A 25,337-nucleotide genomic window follows, 5' to 3' on the forward strand; every position below is an offset into this window, starting at 1 on the left:
CCATATGGGATAAGCAGTGCCAGTGAGGAAGAAGGCATCCATTTTTTTTATTTTTAGTAAAGACAGTTTCCTGGCAGTTGCTTTTAACCTCATTAGTCAGTCAGTCATCGTCCAACCCGCCAAATCCTAACTACAGGGTCACGGGGATCCGCTGGAGCCAATCCCAGCTAGCACAGGGCATGAGGCAGGAACAAACCGCGGGCAGGACGCCAGCCCACCGCAGGGTTTATGGAAAGGTAAAAATCCAAAAAGTACTTTTTAATAATTACACTTTGTTTTTTGTTTTTAACTCTATTTATTAAGAATTTCAAAAACAAATGACATCACTTTTCTACATAGTCGCCTTCCTTTGCAATTCGATTTTCCCAGCGTCGTACCATTTACAACGTTCACCATTTACAACAAAAATATAAAAGTGCGGAATCTTTTTGAACGTCCCTCGTAATAGTAATATATTCATATAGCACCTTTTTAGGAGCTTTTTAAAATGATCTACAGTGTTAACCTGGCCTATCTCTATTGGTCACGTATTCCAGGTTTTTGGTACACAAAAGCAGAAGGCCGCCTCACCACTTTTATGATTTGGCTTTTGGAATCGTAAGCAGACCACCAGTAGAAGATGTTAGGTTATGACTTGGAATGCAGGGGGACAGACCCTCCAAAATACAAGATGGAGCAAGATCATCAAAATCTGTCTAAACCATTTGTAGTATTTGAAAGTCAATTCTAAAATTAACGGGCAACCAGTGTACTGATGCTAAGACTGGTGTCAAGGGCATTCTTAGCAGTTTGGGGGCCCTACACGGTTCAGAAATGTGCAGGCCCCGTTTGGGCGGGGGGTTCCAGGGGGGCGAAGACCCCCTATAGCTCAGGAAGGTGTCCTAATGAAATGTCTGGAAAAGGCCTTAGATGACCAGTAGGCCTACATGAACGCTTGTGTGTATGCAGAGTGGTAAAATATTGATTTTGTTCTGCATCTGGTAATGGCCGGTAATATAGGGATATTTCATGATTTTATGCGGATCTCTCTGAATGAATCCGAAACGAATCTCTAAAAATGTTGCGATAAAATTTAGGATGAGGAGGGTATCGTGACACACGAAATGTGGGACTGGCACAGACGGCCACAGTGCCAGGGGCATGACAGGGGCCCCAAGCCCACAGCCCGACAACAAAAAAAAAAATTGTAAGTCGGGGTCGGGGCCCTATGCGGATGCGTAGTTCGCGTACGCCTAAGAACATCCCTGCTGGTGTGATGTGCTCGGATTTTTGCTGCTGTATTCTGGGCTCGCTGCAACTGGTAGATGTCTTTACAGTATTAGATAGACCAGTTAAGGAGTGCACTACAGTATTCGAGTCGACTTAAAACAAAAGCGAGAACTAATTTCTTAGCATCTTTCAATGTTACATGAGGTCTAACTTTTCTAAAGTTCCTTTACATGGAAGAAATGCAGTGATATGGTGTGATTTAAGGTTTAATTAGGAGTCTGGACTAAGATGAAGCACTAAATACTCAAGAAAGAAACCGAAAGAAAGAAAGACGCTACATCAATTCAAGAATCCAATTAAGTAGGTTTAGAAAAGGGACTGATGGATGGACACAAAGCCAGCATTAGCTTACAAGGTGTTCACAGTGAACATTGCAGCAGTACCGTGACAAACTGTTCTAATCTACAAATCGACATATAGACATACATTGATAACAAGTGCAAACAGAATGGAGGATTTATTACGAAGCATCAAGCTGGAAAGCTCAAACATGGGACTGCTACTTAACACAAAGACGACAAAGCCATTGACTACTGCTTGATACGAGCAGGACACATTTGAGATGGACGGCGATGAATTGAAAGTTGTAAAGGGCTTCAACCTACTCGGATCTATGATCACTCAAGATGCAGCAATGACACCGGAAGTCAAATGGAAAACAGCTATGGGCAAATTAACAATGAAGTTACTGAACAAGGTCTTCAAATCAAGGAACATTTCACAATTGCTGAAGACGCGGCTCGTACGTAGTTTGGTCTTTTCTATGGTTACATACGGATGCGAAACCTGGACGATAAAGAAACAAGATAGAAGAGGAATCAACGCCTTCGAAATGTGGTGCTGGAGAAGGATGTTCTTCAATACCAGAAGAATGGACAAATAAATTTTGAAGCAAATGAGGCCGGATATATCACTCTAATCAAGGATCACCAAGCTACGACTTGCATACGTTGGACATATCATACAAAGAGAGAAATCACTGGAGAAGGATATCCTGGTTGGAAGAACAGAAGGAACAAGGCAAAGAGGAAGACCAGCAACCTGATAGCGCGACACAATCACAGTAACAGGCGGAGAAGACCCTGGTGGACCTATCTAGACCTGCACATGATCAATCTTCCAACAGATCGTTCATCAAGTCGCCATGACTCGGGATCGAGCTGAAGGCCGCTAATAAAATATATAGATAGATAGAGAGAGAAAATTCAATATCTGGTTTTCACGAATGAACTACTTAATGGATTTAGATCGTTTTTTTAATTTTTTTCTATCATTTGCTTGAACATTCCGGTTGATTTTGCGACTTCTCTCATCGCACTAAGTATCATAGTTTGCTTGCAGGGGCGATATATTTGTGCCAATCCTAGAGAGAGACACGGGGCTCCACATGTTGGAGTGCAACTTGCCTCCACTTTCCTAGCGCTACCCATTTCTTCAGTACATATTATCATCTACAGATTGTTAAGGAGTAACGTTTGACGTTTTTTGAGAGAGATCACAGCTACTTGTGCTTTAGAGGGTACCTGCTAATTCCCAGAGACGTCACAGCCACTTGCTCTTCTCCCCATGCAGGGGATGCTCTCCTGTCAGAGCTGAACACGATCAGATAGAGTGGCAATGTTTGACGTTGGAGTGTATCTACCTTCTGCTTGGCCAAAATAATTTTTTTTTTATTTTTTCAATTGAATTTTTTAAGTTTGTCCTGTTTCACTGCTGTGTGGAGTCACGGGGAACAGCTAGTAAGAAATAAATTTATAGAACTTGTATAAAGAATGCATGCTTCTATTCCTTAGACACTAGTCAGAAAAAAGGGTAGTCGGGTTTTGAGTTGAAGGAACACGGAAACAAGGACGATCATGTCCAGAGAAGTCGGACTTGCCGAGTCTTACCGGCGTGTTTTTCCCCCTAATGGCTTAGGCCCCCCTTCCTTTTACTTTGCAGTTTTCCAAAGTGAGCCTCTCCACTTAGAAGTAGCTTTGCATTTGATAGATTAGTGAGGCACGAGAGCAGGAACTATTTGAACTTTTCAGACTGTGTGGATCACATGTCGTTGGCTGTCATTTATCTTTCAGAGCTGCACCGTTATGCACAGCGTGTCGGCTTCTGTCTCTGTCAGGCGTAACTTAATCACAGTGTATCATTACCCACAAAACATTACTCACTGCTTAGTCGGGCGCATCGATGGATAGAATACAATATAATATAATAGATGTGTTATATTTCACATACAAAAATCAATGCTGCTTTTCATTACTGAAATGAATTAACTCTGGTGGGAGGAAAATAAAGGGCATCAGAGCTGCAGAAAATAACCCGCTCACGTCTCCTGTTCTGTCTCTCCTCTTTTCCACAGATATCTGGGAATACTGTTCACATGAGTCAAAGAAGAAATGAGACACTCTGTAGCTGTATGGGCAGTTTTGTTTTGGGTGGCAAATGTCAGTGATCTCAGCAATGGCATGGCAGTCACTGACAGAGCAGGTACAGTACTATTGCTGGCACAGACCGATGCTTGGCTTGGTCTGAAGTAGCTCTCTCTCTCTCTCTCTCTCTCTCTCTCTCTCTCTCTCCCTCCCTCCTCACCTACTCTTGACTATAAATTGTATTTGCCTTCATTTTCTTCCCTTGCAATGACACAACATTCACATACCCACTTAAACCAGTTCAGGGTCCCAAGGTACTGGTGTCAATAGCAGCACTGGGTAAAAAGCAAGAGCCAACCCTGGATGGGGCGCCGGTCCACCGCATCGCCCACTTAAACCCACCTTGCTTCTGGGATGAGTTGCTGCTGAATTAAATCATTAATGAAAACACTGGCAGAACTGACTGTTACTGGGATTCTGGCCCATTGGCTAAAAGTCTCAGTTGTAAAGCACAAGAAGGCCAGTTTAATGCTGCCTTAACACTCGACAAGTCAGTTAGCCTGTTTGTTCTCCAACACATTTACTGTATATACTCTGTGTGTGTGTGTGTGTGGATAAATATATAGATATAGATGTACTGTATATTGATAGATATTATAAATATATACTGTATATAAATACATATTAGTGTGTGTTATATGTATGATATATCTATATACTGTATTTAAATATTCTGTGTTTGTATAGATATATGTATATATATATATATAGATATATAGTGTAGCTATAGATAGATATTTAGGTATATATATTCGTGTGTGTGTATATTATATATTATACAGCATATAATACACACACAGTATATTTAGAATATCTATATGTGTATTTAGATATATTTATTTAGTGTGTGTATGTGTGCATAGATATATAGATATAGATGTACTGTATATTGACAGATGCATATACATATATTATAAATATATACTGTATATAAATACATATACATGTGTGTTATTAATGATATATCTATATACTGTATTTATATATACTGTGTTTGTGTATATATATATATATATATATATATATATATATATATATAGTGTAGCTATAGATATTTAGGTATATATTACGTATATGTGTGTGTATATTATATATAATACACACACACACAGTATATTTATAATATATATGTATGTGTGTGTGTATATATATATATATATATACAGTACAGGCCAACAGTTTGGACCCACCTCCTCATTCGATGTGTTTGCTTTATTTTCATGACCATTTCCAGCACTCCATCACTCTCCTTCTTGGTCAAATAGCCCTTACACAGCCTGGAGGTGTGTTTGAGGTCATTGTCCTGTTGAAAAATAAATGATCATCCAACTAACCCGACTTCTGCACAACACAACTGCTGGTCCAAACCCCATTGATAAAGCAAGAAATTCCACTAAATAACCCTGATAAGGCACACTTGTGAAGTGAAAATCATTTCAGGTGACTACCTGTTGAAGCTCATCGAGAGAATGCCAAGAGTGTGCAAAGCAGTAATCAGAGCAAAGGGTGGCTGTTGTGAAGAAACTAGAATAGAAAACATGTTTTCAGTCATTTCACCTTTTTTTGTTAAGTACAGAACTCCACATGTGTTCATTCATAGTTTTGATGCCTTCAGTCATGAAAATAAAGAAAACACATTGAATGAGGAGGTGGGTCCAAACTTTTGGCCTGTACTGTGTGTGTGTGTGTGTGTGTATGTGTGCATAGATATATAGATATAGATGTGTGTGTATATAAATATATACACACAGTATATTTATAATAAATATATATATATATATACTGTATATGTATATATGTATATGTATAATATATATATATATATATATGTATATATATATATATATATATATATATATATATATATATATATATATATATATATATATATATATATATATAATGTATTTAGATATATCTATTTAGTGTGTGTGTCCATATATAACCTGAACCCCAAACACGAAGACATATCCAAACCAGAGAGTCATGGGTTCAGAGAAAATATATTTTTATTAAGCAAAATATCTTTTCCAGATTTTTATCACCTGGTAAATCACTCATTACTCCTTTTATTTCCATTTCCACCTTCACTCCCTTGTCCACCTCTTCCTCTTCCTGACTCTGACTTTCCAGTTGAGGCAAATTGGCTGCTTTTCAAAAGGAACCCAGTAGTACATCCAATGCTGCAGGACTGCCACCTGGAAGCACTTCCAGGTCCAGTGGATCCTTTTCGTAATAAGGGGGGCTGCTTAGCAAAAACCACATGGTCCCATGCAGCCCTACAGGTATCCAAAACAGAAGGCATACCATTGCCACCCAGTGTACTGAGGGAACAAATAACCCCAGTAGAGAATCTCCTTCTGTTCTCCCCTCATAAATGGTCTCCAAACTGGGAAGTCAGGATGCCTATTCATCCATTTCCTTCCTTTACCAAGCCCTGTGGGCTGGTTATCAGCCAACCAGTGTCTTCTATCACAATAAATAAAATATAAGTGACTGGTTTAAAAGACCCCAAGGAGTCAGGGAGAGCATTGGGGCACCAACTGGGCAACCCCATTTAATTGGCAAGAAGAAAAAAAACTCTAAATGTAGGGCAAAAAATGTGGTCTACTTATATCAGCATGCTGAAGATTTCTCTTAGACAAAGTTTCTTTCACCGGCAACTTTGTCCTCAGTGAGGGTACAGTCAAAGTGAGACACCATCATCCTTGGACGGGTCTGCCCATTTTTTTATGGCGTCTGGAACAGAAAGGGCGGAGCCTGCTCTAGGCACCTTGGGCGGGGCTAGGCATCTTCTTTGGGCATCTTCTCAGAACTGTAGGTGAAAGATGTAATCAGCGACACGGCGCCCGCTCCTCATACTAGACTGGTGTCACCTCAGCAGAGCAAGGGAGATGCACAAGTGTGACTCGTATGATGTGTGAATACAGTATATGTATGCCTATATATTTATATGTATGAATATAAAATATATAAAAACAGTTAGTGCTCTGTAGGGGTCTGGTATAAGGGCTCAGGTGGATTGGTGGCTCTGAGGCTACGGATCTGCACTGGCAATCTGAAGGTTGCCGGTTCGATTCCCATAAATGCCAAAAGGGACTCTGCTCTGTTGGGCCCTTAACTTGCAATTGCTGAGCGGTATGAGTAGTGAGAAAAATGCTATATAAATGCAAATAATTATTATTATTATAGATAGTGATGTATGGGGTCCGGTATAAGAGCTCATTCCTCCATTAGAGGATACTCAGGTAAACACACTGCAGTATATATAATGTGTGCATACAGTATATGTATGTATATCTATATATTTATTTATGTGTATGTGTGCGTGTGTATAGAGATATAGATTATGGATATAAATATAGATAGTGATGTATGGGGGTCTGGTATAAGAGCTCATTCCTTCCAGTACCCTCTGCTGAACGCATTATGGAAATGGTTTTGGTGGCAAAGGCCATCAGATGGCAGGACCTCACCCAGTCTTCTGTGATCATCTAATCAATGGCAGTGAATGCCTGTGCAGTTCTGCTTTCATTTCTTATACATAAAATTAAAATAAGATTTTGCTTTTTGCTTGCTTTGCTATTCTTTTTCTTTGCTCCTCATCGTTGCAGTGCATATTTGGCCATTGAAGCATTTCAGCAATCTGCTGCTGCTCAAGTTACCAAGTTTAGAGCAGGAGGTCAGCGGGCCGCTCTTCAGAGTTTTTTAACACATGTGTCAGTATTTTCAGCACTTCTAATTACCTCTGCCGTACCCTTCTGGTTCAAAACCCAATTGTGCCAATTAACTCATTCTAATGATTGGCAGGATGTCATTTGCAGTTCCTTTCGTAGGCCACGTTAAACAAAAAGAAGTAGACGGTGAATCCCTCCATCCATCCATTTGTTCATTTTGGAATTTGCTTATTGAAGTTCAGGGATGTGGGTGTCCGATCATATCTCAGCAACTTTGGGTATATATAAATATCAAACCAGCCCCTAAACTGTGCATCGGACCATCCCGGAGTTCATTCAAAAGGCACAGGTTTAGAGCAACAGAATGTAATCTCAAGTATTTATTAATTTGATAGTCCATTCATCCATTTTGACAACCTGACTTGACCATTAACAAGTTATGAGAAGACAGGAGCCATCTTGGCATCATGGGAGGCAAAGCCGAAAAATAACCCCGGCTGGGACACAACTACAACCATTTGAACACTAAAAGTTATGAGATGCTTCCTGCTTTATGTCTGATTCTGCCAGCACAAGCTGAAGCTTCTCACAAGTGTAATGGAGAAGCCAAATGGATGAAGAGTGTGTTCTAATGATTAACTAACTGTGATTGTATTCAGTTGCTCCAAATTCATCCCATATAAATGAAGCTTCTTCTGGACTGCTGGTCAGGTTAGGGTTGATTCCTACCCCTCATGCTCATTGCTGCTGGGATTGACTCTGGCCAGTGTGGCCCTGAAATGAACAAAATGGGTCCAGTTAATTGACACCCAGAATGCTTTTATAGAGTAGCTGCAGTTGCTGGCTCCCCTCTCCTTCTTCTTGGGTGGGAGTTGATTTTTGCTTTGATCTGTTAAATTTGACTTGACTGAATGGAATGTATAGATATAACATAAAAGATGATGGGGCGGCATGGTGGTAGTGCAGCTGCCTCGCAGTTCGGAGACCCGTCTGGGTTCACTTCCCGGGTCCTCCCAGCGTGGAGTTTGCATGTTCTCTCCATGTCTGCGTGGGTTTCCTCCGGGCGCTCTGGTTTCCTCCCACAGTCCAAAGACAAGCGATTCTAAATTGGCCCTAGTGTGTGCTTGGTGTGTGGGTGTGTTGGTTGTGTGTCCTGCGGTGGGGTGGCACCCTGCCCGGGATTGGTTCCTGCCTTGTGCCCAGTGTCGGGCTGGGATTGGCTCCAGCAGACCCCCGTGACCCTGTGTTCGAATTCAGCGGGTTGGAAAATGATTGGTTGGTTGTGTGTCCTGTGGTTGGTTGGCACCCTGCCCAGGATTTGTTCCTGCCTTGCGTCCTGTGTTGGCTGGGAATGGCTCCAGCAGACCCCCCGTAACCCTGTAGTTAGGATGTAGCAGGTTGGAGAATATAATAATTGATATAAAAAATCAAGAAACAAAATCGGGAGTGATCTTCTCTAGAGTTTCTCTTATACTCAGATATTAGGATGGATATTTGAGGAGTAAACCACAAGACAATGATTCTGTTTTTATATGATGTACATTAAAGAACCATCAATAACAAATCAAATTAAAAATATATTGAACAATTAATATAAAAGTAAAGTTGAATAAATCGGACTCTGCATGAATAAAAGGTAAAGTACCACTTCAGGTTAACAGAAGTAGCCCAAAAGTTGATAGCAATGTACATTTTGTACCTAATACTTGTATGTAAAATTTGGTTGACCTAACTGAAAGCTAACTGAAGTTATCATGTTTATACACACACAGACACACACACACACATAAATGGTATCATTAATGGTATTTTTAGACTCGGGGTCTAAAATCTCGAAATGGAATAATCGAGGATTCCAATACTTTCCCTATACTTGGTATACAAGAAAGTGAGGGAGGTCTAAAATGTTGAGATTCATGACAATCCTGAAATCGAATCTTTGGACGATTCTAATATTTTCCCTATACTGGAATTCGTACACGAGAAAGTAAATGGATACCCAGAATCCATCCACTCAGGTAATGGGCCTGTCTAGTCCAATGTGGTGGTATGAAGAGCTGAAGCGTCTCCTGGTCTCATCAAAGCAAAGTAGGAATAATCACAAATATTAACTACCGTATATACTCGCGGATACGTTCTCCCACTTTTACCGTATAATTTCGGGTATTCTATAATGTCAGTCGTAAAAGTCGAATGCGGGAAACTCAAGCTATTGGTCCAAGAGATTACGATATGCTAACGCCAACCCGAGAGAGTAACCGCGGAGCAAACGGCCTTTTTTGCTCCTACGTATTGTGCCTACGTCAGCGTTTCTCAACCTTTAAGTATTTGTGACCCGAGTTTTCATAACAGTTTTAGTCGCACCCCCCCTAACATTTTTTTTGAAATGTAGATGCATATTTTATTATACCTACTTAACTTTTATCGACATTTATCTAAGTCTATATTTATTTTTCTAGTATCAGAATGTAGTTTAAGTTAATTTGTTTTGGTTTCAACAGATGTATTTTTCATATTTTTGATTCTTGTTTTCTTTTTTTTCACATCTTCGCGTTTTGTTACTTGCCTCCTAGGGCCCCCACAGGTTGGGAACCACTGGCCTACGTGACCACATTGTAATACCCGCACTATTCTGAAGCGACGTTTGCACTGATTTGTGTTTTTTGTAGCTCACACCCTCATACACCTTTATCATAAGAGCATCATATCTACGATGGAGTGTTCGATCAGAAGAAAATATGAAGCTGGTTTTAAATCAAAAGTCGATGAAGTAGCAACAGAAATTGTTAAGTGTGTTCCTGCAACAAAATTCAATGCATCTGAAAAACTGATTAGAGGTTGGAAGAGGCAAGAAGATGAAAAAAAAAAAAATTTAAAATTAAGTGTCGTATTTTTGAACGGGCGTATAAGTTTGGGGTGAAATTTTATGATCGATTTTTTCTTGTTTCAAGACCTGACTTATACATATGGTATCTATACAAAAGCTTGTGTTTATTATCTAGATCTGCTTAGTGCAATAGAGGGTGGCCAAAGATCAGTTTGATAGCATCCTCAAAAGTCAGGAATTAATTCCTAATTAAAATGATCTAATTATTATTAGGATTTACAACAATAACTTATCAAATGCCATCCATTTCTGAAATGATCACAGGGTTATTAGGGTTAGGGATAATCTACCCGAATCTAGGCATGCAAAGCGTGTAGAGCAAAGCTGCTATTGCTGCCAAAGGGGTTTCTACAAAGTACTGAATTTAGGCTCTGAATACTTTACTGAATGAGAAATTATAGTTTTTGATTTTTAATAAATTTCCTCAAAACCTGTTTACATTTTGTCGTTCTAAGATATCAAGTGTAAGTTAATGGATAAAAATATCAAATGCATCCATTTAAAAAGTACACAATGAGAAAATGTCTGAAAACGTTGTGAATCCACAGTAGGTTTGACAAACTGTACTTCAGCTAATGCATTAAAGATCTGGTATTAAGGAAGTAGGGTGGCACAGTGGTTAGTGGAACCAGTGATTTGGATTCCAATCCACTCCACTACTTGTGTGGATTCTGCATGTTCTCCATGTGCCCGCTGCAAAACCGAATGACGAGCAGGTTAAGTTAATGGGCACCTCTAAAACTGGAGCGGTGCGGCTGTGTGAGTGAGTGGGACTTTTGATGGCCTCCCTTTCCAGGCTTGGTTTCTGCTTGTCATATTTTGCTCATGTGAGTCTTGGATTCCCATCTAACCCCGAAAGTAAGAAATCAAGATGAATGATAATTATGGATCTGCCCCAAAAAAATACCCCTTTGATTTAAAGCCTGCTTGTCAATGCATCCCTCCTTACAGAACGCTCATTCATTTTAAGGAGTAGATGTGACATTTTATTTAATTTTACTATAGTGACAGTACTGAATATTCCAAGTCCATCAATGCAGTTTATTCATAAGCCTCATTCTTAATAATACTTTTCTAGTTCCTCCTTAGTTTTGTTAGTAAGGATTGCCCGCTTCAAAACATCCATTTCATATTTCAGCGTTGAAGAAGATGAAGAACGCGCTGACCTCTGGGCTCTCTTTAATTACATTTGCTGTCATTATTTTAAATGACATTCGCTGATTCCAAATCAGATTAACTTCAGACAGAAACAGACCGCCTGCCCTTAATGGAGATTACAGAATGAGAGAAGCCCCCGCTAGTGTGAGGAGATGGATTCCAGATTCAAGCACATTGGCCACCGAGAAATGTGAAACAAAATGATTTAATTATTACTGTCAGGACTAGCCCACCTTTTATGTAGGAAAATTAAAATTGCATAAAATGATGATTTATTTATTTACAGCACAGTCCAAAGACATGCAGGTTAGGTGCATTGCCGATCCTAAATTGTCCCTAGTGTGTGCTTGGTGTGTGTGCCCTGCGGTGGGTTGGCACCCTGCCCGGGATTTGTTTCTGCCTTGTGCACTGCGCTGGCTGGGATTGACTCTGGCAGACCCCCGTGACCCTGTAGTTAGGATATATAGCGGGTTGGATAATGACTGACTGACTGACTGACCTTCAGAAAGTATTCAGACCACTTCATTTTTCACATTTTATGTTGCAGCCTTGTGCTAAAACACTTACATTCAATTTTTCCCCTCATCAAGTTAACACTTAATACTCTAAAATAACAGAGTGAGATATATATATATATATATATATATATAGGGTCGCACAGTTGTAGCGCTGCTGCCTCGCAGTTCGGAGACCCGTCTAGGTTCACTTCCCGGGTCCTCCCAGCGTGGAGTTTGCATGTTCTCCCCGTGTCTGCGTGGGTTTCCTCCGGGCGCTCTGGTTTCCTCCCACAGTCCAAAGACATGGCGGTTAGGTGGATTGCCGATTCTAAATTGGCCCTAGTGTGTGTGCTTGGTGTGTGGGTGTGTCCTGTGGTGGGTTGGCACCCTGCCCAGGATTGGTTCCTGCCTTGTGCCCTGTGTTGGCTGGGATTGGCTCCAGCAGACCCCCGTGACCCTGTGTTCGGATTCAGCGGGTTGTAAAATGGATATATATATATATATATATATATATATATATATATATATATATATATATATATATTGTCAACGGCACCCGAGCACAGACAGGCAGACATCTTGTTTTTCGCAACCACCACACGTTTATTTACACTATTTACAGTTCTTTGGTCACAAAGACCCCCAAATAATGGTCACAAAGACCCAGTTCAGTGCACAAACCCCAAATAACACAAAGTCCTGGCCACAATGCCTTCTTCGGGCCGCTCCACTCTCCACTGCTTCGTCCTCCTTCCACCCGACTCCAGCCCTGAATGAAGGGAGACGGCCCTTTATAGCTGACCCGGATGAGCACCTGGTGTTCCCGGCATTCTTCACCACGCCCCAGCGTGGCGGAAGTGCCGGCTGTCCTCCCGCTGCTCTCCGGGCGGCGCGATAAATCTTCCCCAGCACTTCCTGGTGTGGCGGGAGTGCTGGGGAAACAAGTCCCAAGGCATTGGGGCCTCCTGGCGGTGACCACGGGCTCCTACAGGAAAGGCTTCCATGCCCTTGACCCGTGGTCCCCAAAGCAACCCGGAAGGCGAACCCCACGTGATCCAGGCAGGGCTCTGACCCTCTTCCGTCCCTCCTGGCGCCCCGGCCGGGTCATGGCCCCTGGCATCCCTGACAGTGCCCCACAGCCAGCAAAGACCACTCGTGGGAAAGAGCGACCCGCCCGCGAGGGCAGCAGAGCCCCGAAACGGGTCCCACTCGAGGATAGCCGGGGTCCGGCCCCGCACTCCTAGCAGGGACGGGGCGGAGACACAATCCGAGCACCAGCCCTTGGTGCATCCCTGGGCCTCGCACAGGTTGTGCTCCCCTTTACCGGCACCCGGGCCTCCTCGATCGGCACCCTCCGAGACCTCCAGCGCCTTTGTTCCGAGCCACTCGTTCCCCGTAGGCTCCTCCAGCTGTGAGCGCAGCTGCGCACCGGCAGAGAGATCATTCCGCTGACGGCCCGACATCAGAGGGCTGTTCCGCCACAAAGGGGTTCTTTCAGCCCGCCCGGGGTCCGTCCCTACAAAAGAGAACACAGGGCAGAACCGCTGCCAGCACCCAGCTCGTGCCATGCACGGCAGCGCCCTCCAATCACCCCGCACTTGCCTGATTGGCACCTCTCCGCGCTTCCGTGTCCCTCTCGATGATGGAGTCGCCGGCACCGCCTGCTCTCTCTCTGCCTGCCTCAGGGATTCCCTCTGCTCCCCCAGAGGGCAGCCAGCCATATGCGTGCACCCAGCAACGCGTCTCACCATATTGGAGGAAGCAGCACCCAGCCGCTTAATCCTCCCTTCGCTCTTGGACGCCTTGACGGTACGCGACTTTGTATTAACAAACACAAGCCCTTTCCCGTCTGCGTCCCTACAGTACAGCGCGAGGCCGCAGCCAACTCGGGGCGGAGGGCGCTAGGACCCGGGGCACTTAGCAGCCCGTGACCACTCAGCGCCTCTCGGACTCCCCTCGCGCGATACAGCCCATGGCGCCGCACTCCTGTCGGAGGGCTGCTTACTCGGAACGGATCATTATCATCACAGCCTTTTTCAACAGACCCTCCCGCATGCTGTACGGAGTCGGCTGCACTCACCGTCTCCGCTGTAACTCTCCGGCTGGAGATTCCAGCGTCGCGCCGTCCCGTTGGTGATCGAAACAGTCTCAGCGCCGCAAACGCCTTCCTCTCCAGTTCCAGCACCTCAGCCCGGAGGTTACAAAGCACCTGCAACACACGCTGCCCGGTGGGCTGAAGGGACACCCCCAGCTCCGCCAAAGCAGCCGGCAAAGACGGGAAGTGAAGCGGCCCGGAGCCTACCTTTCTGTCAGCCTCCAGCGCCGGCCACTTCCTGTGGGCCTTCTCCTCCGGCCCAATCGGGTCTCCCCTGCCCGTGATGGACATTCCTTGGTCCCGCCTCTGCAGTCATCGGCGGGCCCGCAAGACACACCGTCCAATCGCGTGCCTATCAGGGGGAGGGACTTCTGGTCCGCGGCCAACTTGCCTCCCCTTCTGCGGTCGCGACGTGCCCGCCGGCAGCCCTGCTGTTGCCAGCGCCGAGCTGCAGCGCCCTCCTCCACAGCCCTCGCGGCTGCCGCCACGCTGCCGGAGCCCTGCAGACCAGCATGCGCCTGCCACCGACGTGGATCCGGAGGTCCCTGCCTGCAAAAGAGAAAACACGCCCGGTCCGCATGGGCCGGCTGCCGCTAGGCAGGGAACTCACCTTCCCGGACTCGCCAAACCGAGGACACTTCCTCGGCGTGGCCTTTCTTGACGCCATGCGGTCCCGGGCGCCCCAGCAACGGCCTGCTCGTAGGAGATCGCTGCACTCGTTGTAGGCACGCCACCCGCCCGCATCAGGGAAACATGGCCTTCCTGCGGACCCCTGGCGGTCCGGGGTCCCTTTACCCGCGGGCTGTGTGCACGCAGCACCCGCGGCACGGGGGTGGGTTCCCTGCTGTGCCGGGCCGTCCACAACGAATTTGTTTGTTGCAGGTCCCCGCCTTGCAACAGGCGGAGCATCCTGCCGACTACGCCAGATGTCAACGGCACCCGAGCACAGACAGGCAGACATCTTGTTTTTCGCAACCACCACACGTTTATTTACACTATTTACAGTTCTTTGGTCACAAAGACCCCCAAATAATGGTCACAAAGACCCCCAAATAATGGTCACAAAGACCCAGTTCAGTGCACAAACCCCAAATAACACAAAGTCCTGGCCACAATGCCTTTCTTCGGGCCGCCTCCACTCTCCACTGCTTCGTCCTCCTTCCACCCGACTCCAGCTCTGAATGAAGGGAGACGGCCCCTTTATAGCTGACCCGGATGAGCACCTGGTGTTCCCGGCATTCTTCATAGCCACGCCCAGCGTGGCGGAAGTGCCGGCTGTCCTCCCGGCTGCTCTCGGGCGGCGAAATCTTCCCCCAGCACTTCCTGGTGTGGCAGGAGTGCTGGGGAAACAAGTCCCAAGGCATTGGGCGCCTCCTGGCGGTGACCCCGGCTCCTACAGGGAAAGGCTTCCATGCCCTTGACCCGTGGTCCCCAAAGCAACCCGAAGGCTAACCCCACGTGATCCAGGCAGGGCTCTGACCCTCTTCCGTCCCTCCTGGCATCCCGGCCGGGTCATGGCCCCTGGCATCCCTGACAATATATATATATATATAGATATAGATATAGATAGATATATAGATATAGATATATATAGATATATAGATATATATATAATAGATAGATATAGATAGATATAGATATAGATAGATATAGATATAGATAGATATAGATAGATATATATAGATATATATAGATAGATAGATATATATAAAAGGCACTAATATATATAAATATTGTGAAGGACAGCAGGGTCCCATGCCCGGCAGGGACGCCCCTGCTGCTTATGTTCTGGGGGAGCCACCATGGGCACTCCAGTACCTCCCCCGGGATGCTTGGTGGCAGCCTCCATGGCTGACGGTGATTCCCCAACCACCCGCAGGGCTCCGTGGGAGATGGAGTCCTCCACAGCCTGGTTGGGGGCTCGGATGGCCGCTAGGGGGAGCTGCATGGACTCAGCAGCCTGGCTGGACGAATCTTCAGCCCCACCCGGAGGTGCAATTAGGACAAGGTGGTCAAGCACCTGGAACACTTCCGGGTGGGTTATAGAAAGGGCCAGCCACCACCACTCAAGGGGCCAGGGTCGGGAGGACGAGGACTAAGCTTGAGGAGGAGTGGTGGAAGAGGAAGAAGGATTGTTGGTTGTGTTTGTTGTGCTTTGGGACTGTGTTTGGGCTGTGTGGCACGGGGAAGACGTGTCCCACAGCTGAAGAAACAATAAAAGTCTTTGTGTTTTTATACGTGCCTTCTTGTCTATCTGTGTCGGGTCAGACGCCTATATAGCGCCTTTGTTAATATATATATATATATAATATAGATAGAGAGATAAAAGGCACTAATAATAGATAAAAGGCACTAACATATACTCGCTTCGTTCGTCAGCCCCCTCGGCCTGCGCTACACACCATCCACTTCACGTCCCTGTCACTCGCTTGTATGGGTTTCCCTTTCACCAAACTCTTTTAATTCCCATAGATAGGCCTCTTCATTGGGAGGAATCACTACTTTTCCCTGATGGCAACACGAATTAGACGATCTACAAAATCTCAGACTTAAAGTTTAAAGCCTTACAATATCTACATACTTCTGTCATATCATCCATGTCCATATATTCCATCTCTTTTCGCTGTTCCGTTATTTCACCGTGTAATAATTTGTTTGTTTGCACTAATGTGATCATTTTTTGAAACTTTCGAATTTTCGTACTTCCATTTTCTCTAATCTTCTCTGCATGTGTATTGCGCCAACATTTTTGAATTCTTCACGATGTTCTACAGTAATCTCTCCTCGATCGCGGGGATTGCGTTCCAGACCCCCCCTCGATAGGTGAAAATTCGCAAAGTAAAAACCATATGTTTGTATGGTTATTTTTATATACTTTAAGCCCTTATAAACTCTCCCACACTCTTATAAACATTTCCTGCACAGTTATACAGCATAAACCTTTTGTGTTCTCTTAGATATTAGGTAAGATTCGTTGAAATTATGTATAAAAACACACTTTTTATATACAGAAAACCTAAATGTTATTTTAAAGATATCGAGCGTCTCCGCTATCACATACTGTATGTTACAGCCATTACGATAGACAGGCCACCTGTAATAAATACGTACAATGCAAGAAACATTGTATACAGTAAAATGCATGTATAATGTACTAAGTACTGTACGTAGAGAATTAATTATGGTTACTCACCAACAATGACACGACGACTAATCTGATAACGATGAGTTTAGTTTTACTGCACAACAACAGCTCTTCTAAAGGAGCCTCTTCATGGCGACTGTGTAGCACCGCCGTTGTTCTTCTTCCGGCAGTCTTCAATCCAAATCCCTAAAGCAGATTCCATCCAGACTACCGCCTTATTACGTCCACTTACAACTCGGTTTGCGCCCTGGTTAAAGGACACTGCGGCCGTAGATCTTATATTCTTTTCCTCCTTTTTAAATAAAAAGAATCATGGACTCATTGATGCCGTAATTACGTCCTACAGCGGTGTAGCTTTTCCCTTCCTTCAACATATCCAAAACTTTTACCTTTTTGGCAATCGTTAGCATCTTCCGTTGGTGCTTGGGCACGGCCCCTGAAGCAGTAGCAGGAGCAGATCGTTTTGGAGCCATAATGAAGGGCTTGACTACGCACAAAGATAAACACAACAGTTAACTCTTTACACAGCGAAACACGTTGATGCTGAATGAGCGAGACGAGACTTCCTGGTTAACGCAGCGGAATCGAATTCGGCGCTTCGTTGCTGAGCCAGTCAGCACACAGGAGCTTAACTGCTTGCTCTGATTGGGTAGCTTCTCAGCCATCCGCCAATAGCATCCCTTGTATAAAATCAACTGGGCAAACCAACTGAGGAAGCATGTACCGGAAATAAAATGACCCATTGTCTGCAGAAACCTGCGAAGCAGCGAAAAATCTGCATTATATATTTAGATATGCTTACATATAAAATCCAAGATAGAGTGAAGCTGCGAAAGTCGAAGTGCGATACAGCGAGGGATTACTGGACTTTGTCATCTACTCTTTGCCTTTTATTTCCGTGGTTAAATCTCTTGGCACAAAGTCTCATCTCGCGGGACATGAAAGTGTCTCTCTGAAAAAGTCACATATTGTCCCAGGCTAAAAAGTTTTGTCTCGCCCCAGGTGTTTTTTATTATAATAGATACAGTATAAATTGTAAAGGTGAGCCCAGACACAGACAGACGTAGGACACAGGTTCAAAGCACACAGGGCTTTTATTTTCTTTATTCCCCCCCTTGTGGAAACGTCAACCCCGTTCCCACAAGCACAACACCACAGTCCCAACACCAAAACACCTTTCTTTCTTTCTTTCTTTCTTTCTTTCTTTCTTTCTTTCTTTCTTTCTTTCTTTCTTTCTTTCTTTCTTTCTTTCTTTCTTTCTTTCTTTCTTTCTTTCTTTCTTTCTTTCTTTCTTTCTTTCTTTCTTTCTTCAGCCCTCCTATGGCAAGCTTTGTCTCCCTCCTCCCAACTCTGGCTCCCTTTATAAGCCATCTGGAAGTGCTTCAGGTGCTTGATTGCTCGTTTCTGGCTGCACTTCCCGGCGTGGCGGAAGAACTGCCCACACAGGCTCAGGAGCCACTGCAGTGCCCCCTTTAGGCACCACTGGACCCCAACAGGGCTGAAGAGAACTCCATTTCCCATGGGGCCCTGTGGGTATTCAAAGCACCGCTGCCATCCAGGGGGCTGCCATCTTGTGTCCTGGGGAGGTATTGTACAGCCCATGCCTATTCCCTCGGACCATATGCAGAAGAGGCGTGCCAGCTGGGCAAGGGCCCTGGCTGTCTGTCACAAGATATAGATATAGAAATAGATATATAGATAGACTAGCAAAATACCCAGAGCTGGGGCACAGTGGTGTAGTCGGCAGGATCCTCTACCTGGTACAAGGCAGCGACCTGCTATAAAACATTTTACTGTGGAACATGCCCAGGACACAGACAGACAGATATTGTTGTTTCTCCCAACACACGTTTATTCTCACACTACTATTTACAATATTTACAAGTTTAGTGCAGCAACCCAGTGCCTCCAGCACCGATTCCCCAAAAGTCCAGGCCTCTTACACAGTCACTCGTGCCTTTCTTCTGGCCGCCTCCAGTCCTCTCTCCAGCTCCGTCCACTTCCACCTGACTTCCGCTCTCGAATACAGGGAAGTGGCCCCTTTTATACCACCCTGGATGGGCTTCAGCTGCTTCCCGACACTCCTCCTTAGACACGCCCCCGTGTGGCGGAAGTGCCGGCTGCGCAACCGGAAGCCCTCCGGGTCTCCCCATTCTTCTTCTTCCCCCCAGCACTTCCTGGTGTGGCGGAAGTGCTGGGCTCCAGGGATCCTCAGGCACCGGGGCACCGTCTGGCGGTGGCCACGGGCCCCTACAGGGTTGGGCTTCTAAGCCCCCTACCTGAGGCCACCAACAAAACCAGGGCGGTCGCCCCCTCATGGTAGGGAGGAGGCACCAGCCCTCCTCCGGTCCTCTCGGTTGTCCCGGCTGGGCTCCACCCCCAGCATATATATATATAGTAACAAGAAGAGACACGAGGCATGCCAAGGTTTGGGGCAGCCACCCGTTTAATGCGGTTTCCTGGCTGCAAAAGCAAATGATTCATGTAAGTCAAGTTTACATGACAGAGTCCAAAACAGAACTGCCTCCCAGAGCAAAGGCGGGAGGCTTTATAGGCCGCTGGGCGGAAGTGACGTCGTCCTCGGGGTCGGGACCGGAAATGATGTGTCCCGCTTCGAGGTGGTGGCTCCTGGTGGGATTTCCCGGGAAAGGCCTGTAGGGAACTTAGAAAGAGCGTCAGCATAATGGGGCAGATGTATAATCAGTCCTCTCTAAGCCCTTCAGCTGCCTCCTATGCACACGTGTGTGACAATATATATATATATATATCTCGAGAGATAGATAAAGGCACTATATAATAGGGAGACAAAGAGATGGAAATTTAGACTGTAGATAGTAATAAGGGTTGATTTTTAATGCACTTTCTTTTTATCTCTTTATGCTTTTCAGGTCACACATGCCCAGTACTGAGGGCTGATGAAAACCAGTTTAAGCAAAGCCAGAAGACTCTGGAGCTGACTGGTGAGTATTTGTAGATTTACTAAAGATCTGGTTTGGCGTGTTGGCACGATGGGTCGTTCTGCTGCCTGAAGAGTGCAGGAGAGTCGAATCTCCTGTGAAACTCTGATGACTGCAATGCACTCCCTAAGAAGTTGGGACACTCGCGCATTCACCACTGTGTCCCATCACCACTTCTTTTCTTAAGGCCACCTATCAAGAGTTTGGGCACTGAAGACATGAGTTGATTAAGTTTGACAAGTAGGATTTCCCCCATTCTTCCGTCGTGCAGGTCTTCAATTGTACAGGTTTTTGTTGCCGTATTTTGAGCTTCTTAGTGTGCCACACAGGTCTGGACTGCCAGTCTCGTACCTGCACTCTCTACTTAAGTAGCCATGTTCTTGTAATCCGAGCACAAAGTGGTTCAGCATTGTCCTGCTGGAAAATGCTGGTACGACCCTTGAAAAGATGCCATCTTGATCGGCAGCATGTGCAGCTGCAATGAATGCTTTCTGCATTAATGGTGCCCTCACAGATTCCATGGGCAACAACGCACCCCCATGACATGACAGATGCTGCCTTTTGGGCCAGATGCTGATAGGCACTTGGATGGCCCAGTGCACATGATGATGGTTGTTTCTTCCAAACATGAAATGCTGACTTGTCAGACCACAAAACACCATCCCGCTGTGCGACTTCACCTCTGACGGCACTGAGCCCAGAGAAGTTGGCAGCACTTCTGGACGGCTACCAATGTATGGCTTCTGCGTTGCATAGTAAATGTTTAATTCACATCTATGGATTCAACGTTGAATGGTGTTGACTGACCAAGATTTACCAAAGTATTCCTGAGCCCATGTCGTGATGTCCATTATAGACCCATGACAGGTTTTAAAGCTGTTCTGAGGGATCAAAGATCACGTACATGCTGAACCAGTTGTCAACCTTGCACTTTATGCACCGAGATTTAACCGGATTCCTTGATTCTTTTGATGTCATTGTAGAGGGTGAAATCCCCAAATTCCTACCGATTAGTCTTTGTAGAACTTTGGTCTCAAAGTGCTGGATTACTCATAGACACATCTCTTAGTAAATTGATGAGCCTCCACTCACTTGCTCTTGGAGGACTAGGCCATTTCTGGAAGCTCCTGATATAACAGAACATGTTTGTTTCACATCACCTTGATATTAATACTCTGGCATGTCACCTCATTATTAGTCCTAAACGACTCCGCCCCGACTTTTTTTGTAACGTGTTGCATCCGTTTCAGAATAAATTTATATCATCACAAAACAATGCTGTGAAAACATGAAGTACCTTGTCTTTATATGCTGTTTGCGTGGGGAAGTGCATTTAAAAGTGAAGCCAGGAAGGAGTTGTGGGACTCTGGAACAAACTAACGGGACATGGAGTTGAAGCAAAACTTGACAACGTTCAAGAAGAATCTGGATGAGCGGTTGGGACAACTTTGCTATTTACTAAACCAGCGGGCCCGATGGACGGAATGGTCTCCCCATCGTTTGTCAAATTTCTTCTGTTCCCATGCGAGTCAAAGTAAATTTTTTCGGAATTGGATAGATATAACTAGTCTGTCTAAAGTTTGTCCAGAGACCACCTTGAATTTTAACAAGGAGTTAATAGAGCAGAGCAGGGAGACCAACTCCAGCCCACTTCGCCGCTGCTACAAATTAGCCGCCGGTGGCGTCAGTTACGGGAAGTTCATTTCATTTCATCCCATAGATCACGGGTGTCCAACTCCTGGTCCTGGTGGGCCGCAGTGGCTGCAGGTGTTCATTCAAACCATCTTCTTCATTAGTGAGCTGTTTTTAGCTGAAAATTAACTTGTTCTGCCTTAGTTTTAATTGACGTGACTCAGACCCCTTAGTCCATGGGTGACAAACTCCGATCATGGTGGGCCGCAGTGGCTCATTAGTGACCACTTTTTGCTGCTAATTAACTTCTTTTGCCTTAGTTTTAATTAACTTGACTCAGGCCCCTTAGCTGTTTTCTTTTTCCTTAATGAGCAGCCAAACAATAAGGGGACACACAACAAGCTGCTACGTCACTAGCCAACCTGAAATTAAAGAAAGGTGAAGGTCTCGGTCATGTTGATCTGCTCAGGTCACCAAAACATCTTGATGGTGGTCTTAGAAGAAACAGAATCTCAACAGTCTGCTGTGGCAGAATGAGAGCAGCGACAAGTCCTGATAGTGAATGACGGCTTTAATTAACAGCAAGAACTGGCTTCTCATTAAGGAACTGGTTGGAGTGAAATTGGCTGGAGTTTGAAATCACAGTTTAGCTGGTTATCTGTAGTCTCGTTTCACATCTCATTTCTGTTTGGCTGCCATTTAATGAAGAAACGAATCAATTCAGAGGACTGACTCCTTAAAAACAGGGCTATTAAAATGAAGGGAAAAGGAGTTAATTAGCAGTGAAAACTGATCACTGATTAGGAAAAGGGTTAGAATGAAAACCTGCAGCCACTGCGACCCACCAGGATGGGAGTTGGACACCTCTGCCATAGATGCTCCAATGGATTGCAATCTGACGACTGGAGATTCTGCTGTCTTATTCACTTCGAACAATTTCATGAATTTCCCATTTGCTTATTAGAGGATACCAGTGCAGTGAAAAAACACTCCAGATCAGCAATGATATTTAGATATGTGTTGTGTCATCGAGTGGGGGAAATGACACGGTCCAGGGAAACAAAGCCGGGTCGTCCCATTTCATTTCAACAAAATACAAATAAAACCAGTACGCAGTGGTGCAATCAGAATAGCTTGTGGTAAATGAAAAGAAAATTAGCCTTGCTAGGAAAAGGTTAGTCATCCTTTGGCGTATGTCTTGGTCAACTCAGTCCAATGACAGACCCCCTCTTTTCACAGAGCCCGGACGGAAGGGTTAGAGTCAGTTGTCCTCATGGGGCATCTTCTCAGTGCCCCCTTTCATCCCAGGGTGGTATGACACCCCACTGATGAGCCCAGAAGGTTCTCCTCCGACGTACATGCGTGACATTTGGTATTAAACATTGCTGTACTCGGCTCAAAGGACCTTATTAATTCCACAAAAAATGTTTTAATTGATGTGGTTCAGCAACGGGATCAGTCAGCGAGTCAAGAAGTTCTCTAAGGCAGGGGTGGCCAAGTACCATGGCTGCAGGTTTTCATTCTAACCCTTTTTTTTTTTTTTTTTTAATGAGTACCCCGTTTGTGCTACTAATTAACTTGTTCTGAATTCATTGTAATTGAATTGCTTTTTCAAGATTAGTTCCCCAATTTCTTCATCGTTCCCGTGAATTGCTTTGTTTCTTTCCTTAAATAGCACCTGTGAGAGCCGGCCCGACCACAGACTGACAGACAGACACCATTGTTAAGACCACCACACACAATTTATTTATAAGGTCCCACACGGCACACAGTGCTCCAGCACCAAACACCATTTTCTTGGGCCTCTCAGTGGTCCTCTTCGGGCCACCTTCTCTCACTCTTCACTCTCTGGAGCCTTGTCTGCTTCCTCCCGACTCCCACTCCTCGACTGTTGGAAGGCGGCCCCCTTTATGCTCACCCGGGTATGCTCCAGGTGCCCCTTGATGAACCTCCGCCGGCACTTCCTGGTGTGGCAGAAGTGCCACACAAGCACCCGGAAGCACTCCGGGTGACCCTGGAATTCCTTCTGCCAGCACTTCCTGGTGTGGCGGAAGTGCTGGCTTCCAGGGCTCTAGGATCTAGCAGGCACCCCCTGGTGGTGGCCACGGGCCCCTATAGGGTTGCGCGTCCCAGCTCAGCTCCCATGACCCCATAGCAACCAGGGTGGTTGTCCTCTTGTTGCCCAGGGCAGGTATAATCCCTCTCCCGGTCCTTCCAGGCGTCCCGGCTGGGCCTGCGACACACCCAAAAAGAAATGAAATATGAAGTGAGGGAGCCAACAGAAGACCAACTAAGTCAGGGCCTCAAACGCCAACCAATTTCACTCCAACCAGCTACTTAATGAGGCGCTGAGTCTTGTCGTTAATTAAACCCGTTCTTTAATTCCTTGGCTTTGTTGCTGCTCTCATTGTGCAATAGCAGACATTTCTGAAACTGTTGATTTTCTCTTTCTAAGAGCAGCGCTGTCAAAATGTTTTGTGGACCTGAGCAAGATATTCTCAGATATTGTAAGATATTGTATTATGGACACCAGTTGTTTTGGCTCACTTTCTATCTCATTATTGTTTGACTGCTAATGAAGGAAAAAGAAACAATTGAGGGGTCTGAGTCTTCAAGAGCAAGTCAGTTACAATTACAGTGGACCCTTGACTTACGAACTCAATTCGCTCACGAGGGCTGGTTGTACCTCAAGTTGGTTGTAAGTCAAGACTATTTTTCCCATAAGAAATAATGGAAATACCCATAATGCGCTCTGAACCTCCCACAGCAACACTTACTTAACCTTTTCATAATAAAAAAGGGTTGTGTAATGCGCATAATTTACCAAAACACCAATAATTTTTTTAATGTACTAACCAAAAACTTATAAAAAGTGCCTAGCCTACCAGAAACAACAATTTCATACTGTACTCACCATTTAATTTGACATCATTGGGCTGCAGGAAAGGAGGAGGAGGAGAAAGAAACGGAAGGTGGTTATTGTTTAGAAGGAGCCTCCTTATTTAAATCTTTTCTTTGTAAAATTGTCGAGATGGTGGATTTCAACATGCTGTACATATTAGCGAAATCGATCACACGAACACCACTCTCATATTTCCGTACAATTTCCTTCTTCGTTTCGATTGCGATCGCTGTTTCTCAAGTTAATAATGACAGTAGTCGAGCACTCTGTTCAAAGCTGGTCGTGTTGTGAACTGCTGTAATAATACACTCCAAAGCAAGCCGGTGCTGACTCAGCCTGATGACATCATCATGTGCCGCGCCAGCCTACTAGCTAACATCCCTTAACGATCGCTTTACCTTCGTTACCTTCTCTTCCTTCCTTGGCAATTATGCGTCTTGCTTGCCATGGTCTTAGTGAATTATATATACAGATAAATCACTGCACTGACCGAAATTACATCCACAAACACATGTATCTGGGCTCCGACTGACGCTTATGAACGCTCTCGGCTGGCTGTTTGCAATCGCACAAGCGGATACATGTGACCACATTCGGGTCGTAACGCAAGATGTTGGTCGTAAATCAAAACAAAAATTTTGGTCGTAGATCAAGTTGTTTGCATGTCAGGCCGGTCGTATATCAAGGGTCGACTG

At 45.0% G+C, this 25,337-nt stretch overlaps 1 protein-coding gene across 2 annotated transcripts in view; it reads left to right on the forward strand.

Annotated features, from left to right (window-relative positions):
• Positions 1 to 25,337, forward strand: part of LOC120516453 (collagen alpha-1(XIX) chain) — a 478,053-nt gene that overhangs the window by 21,460 nt on the left and 431,256 nt on the right. For both annotated transcript variants that reach the window (XM_039738131.1, XM_039738132.1), the window contains exons 2-3: positions 3,623 to 3,750; positions 20,040 to 20,111. In XM_039738131.1, coding sequence (XP_039594065.1) covers positions 3,660 to 3,750; positions 20,040 to 20,111 — 163 coding nt within the window. In that variant the 5' untranslated portion in view covers positions 3,623 to 3,659. The remainder of the gene's footprint in view (positions 1 to 3,622; positions 3,751 to 20,039; positions 20,112 to 25,337) is intronic.

This window comes from Polypterus senegalus, chromosome 16, assembly GCF_016835505.1.
Source record: "Polypterus senegalus isolate Bchr_013 chromosome 16, ASM1683550v1, whole genome shotgun sequence".
NCBI lineage: Eukaryota > Metazoa > Chordata > Cladistia > Polypteriformes > Polypteridae > Polypterus > Polypterus senegalus.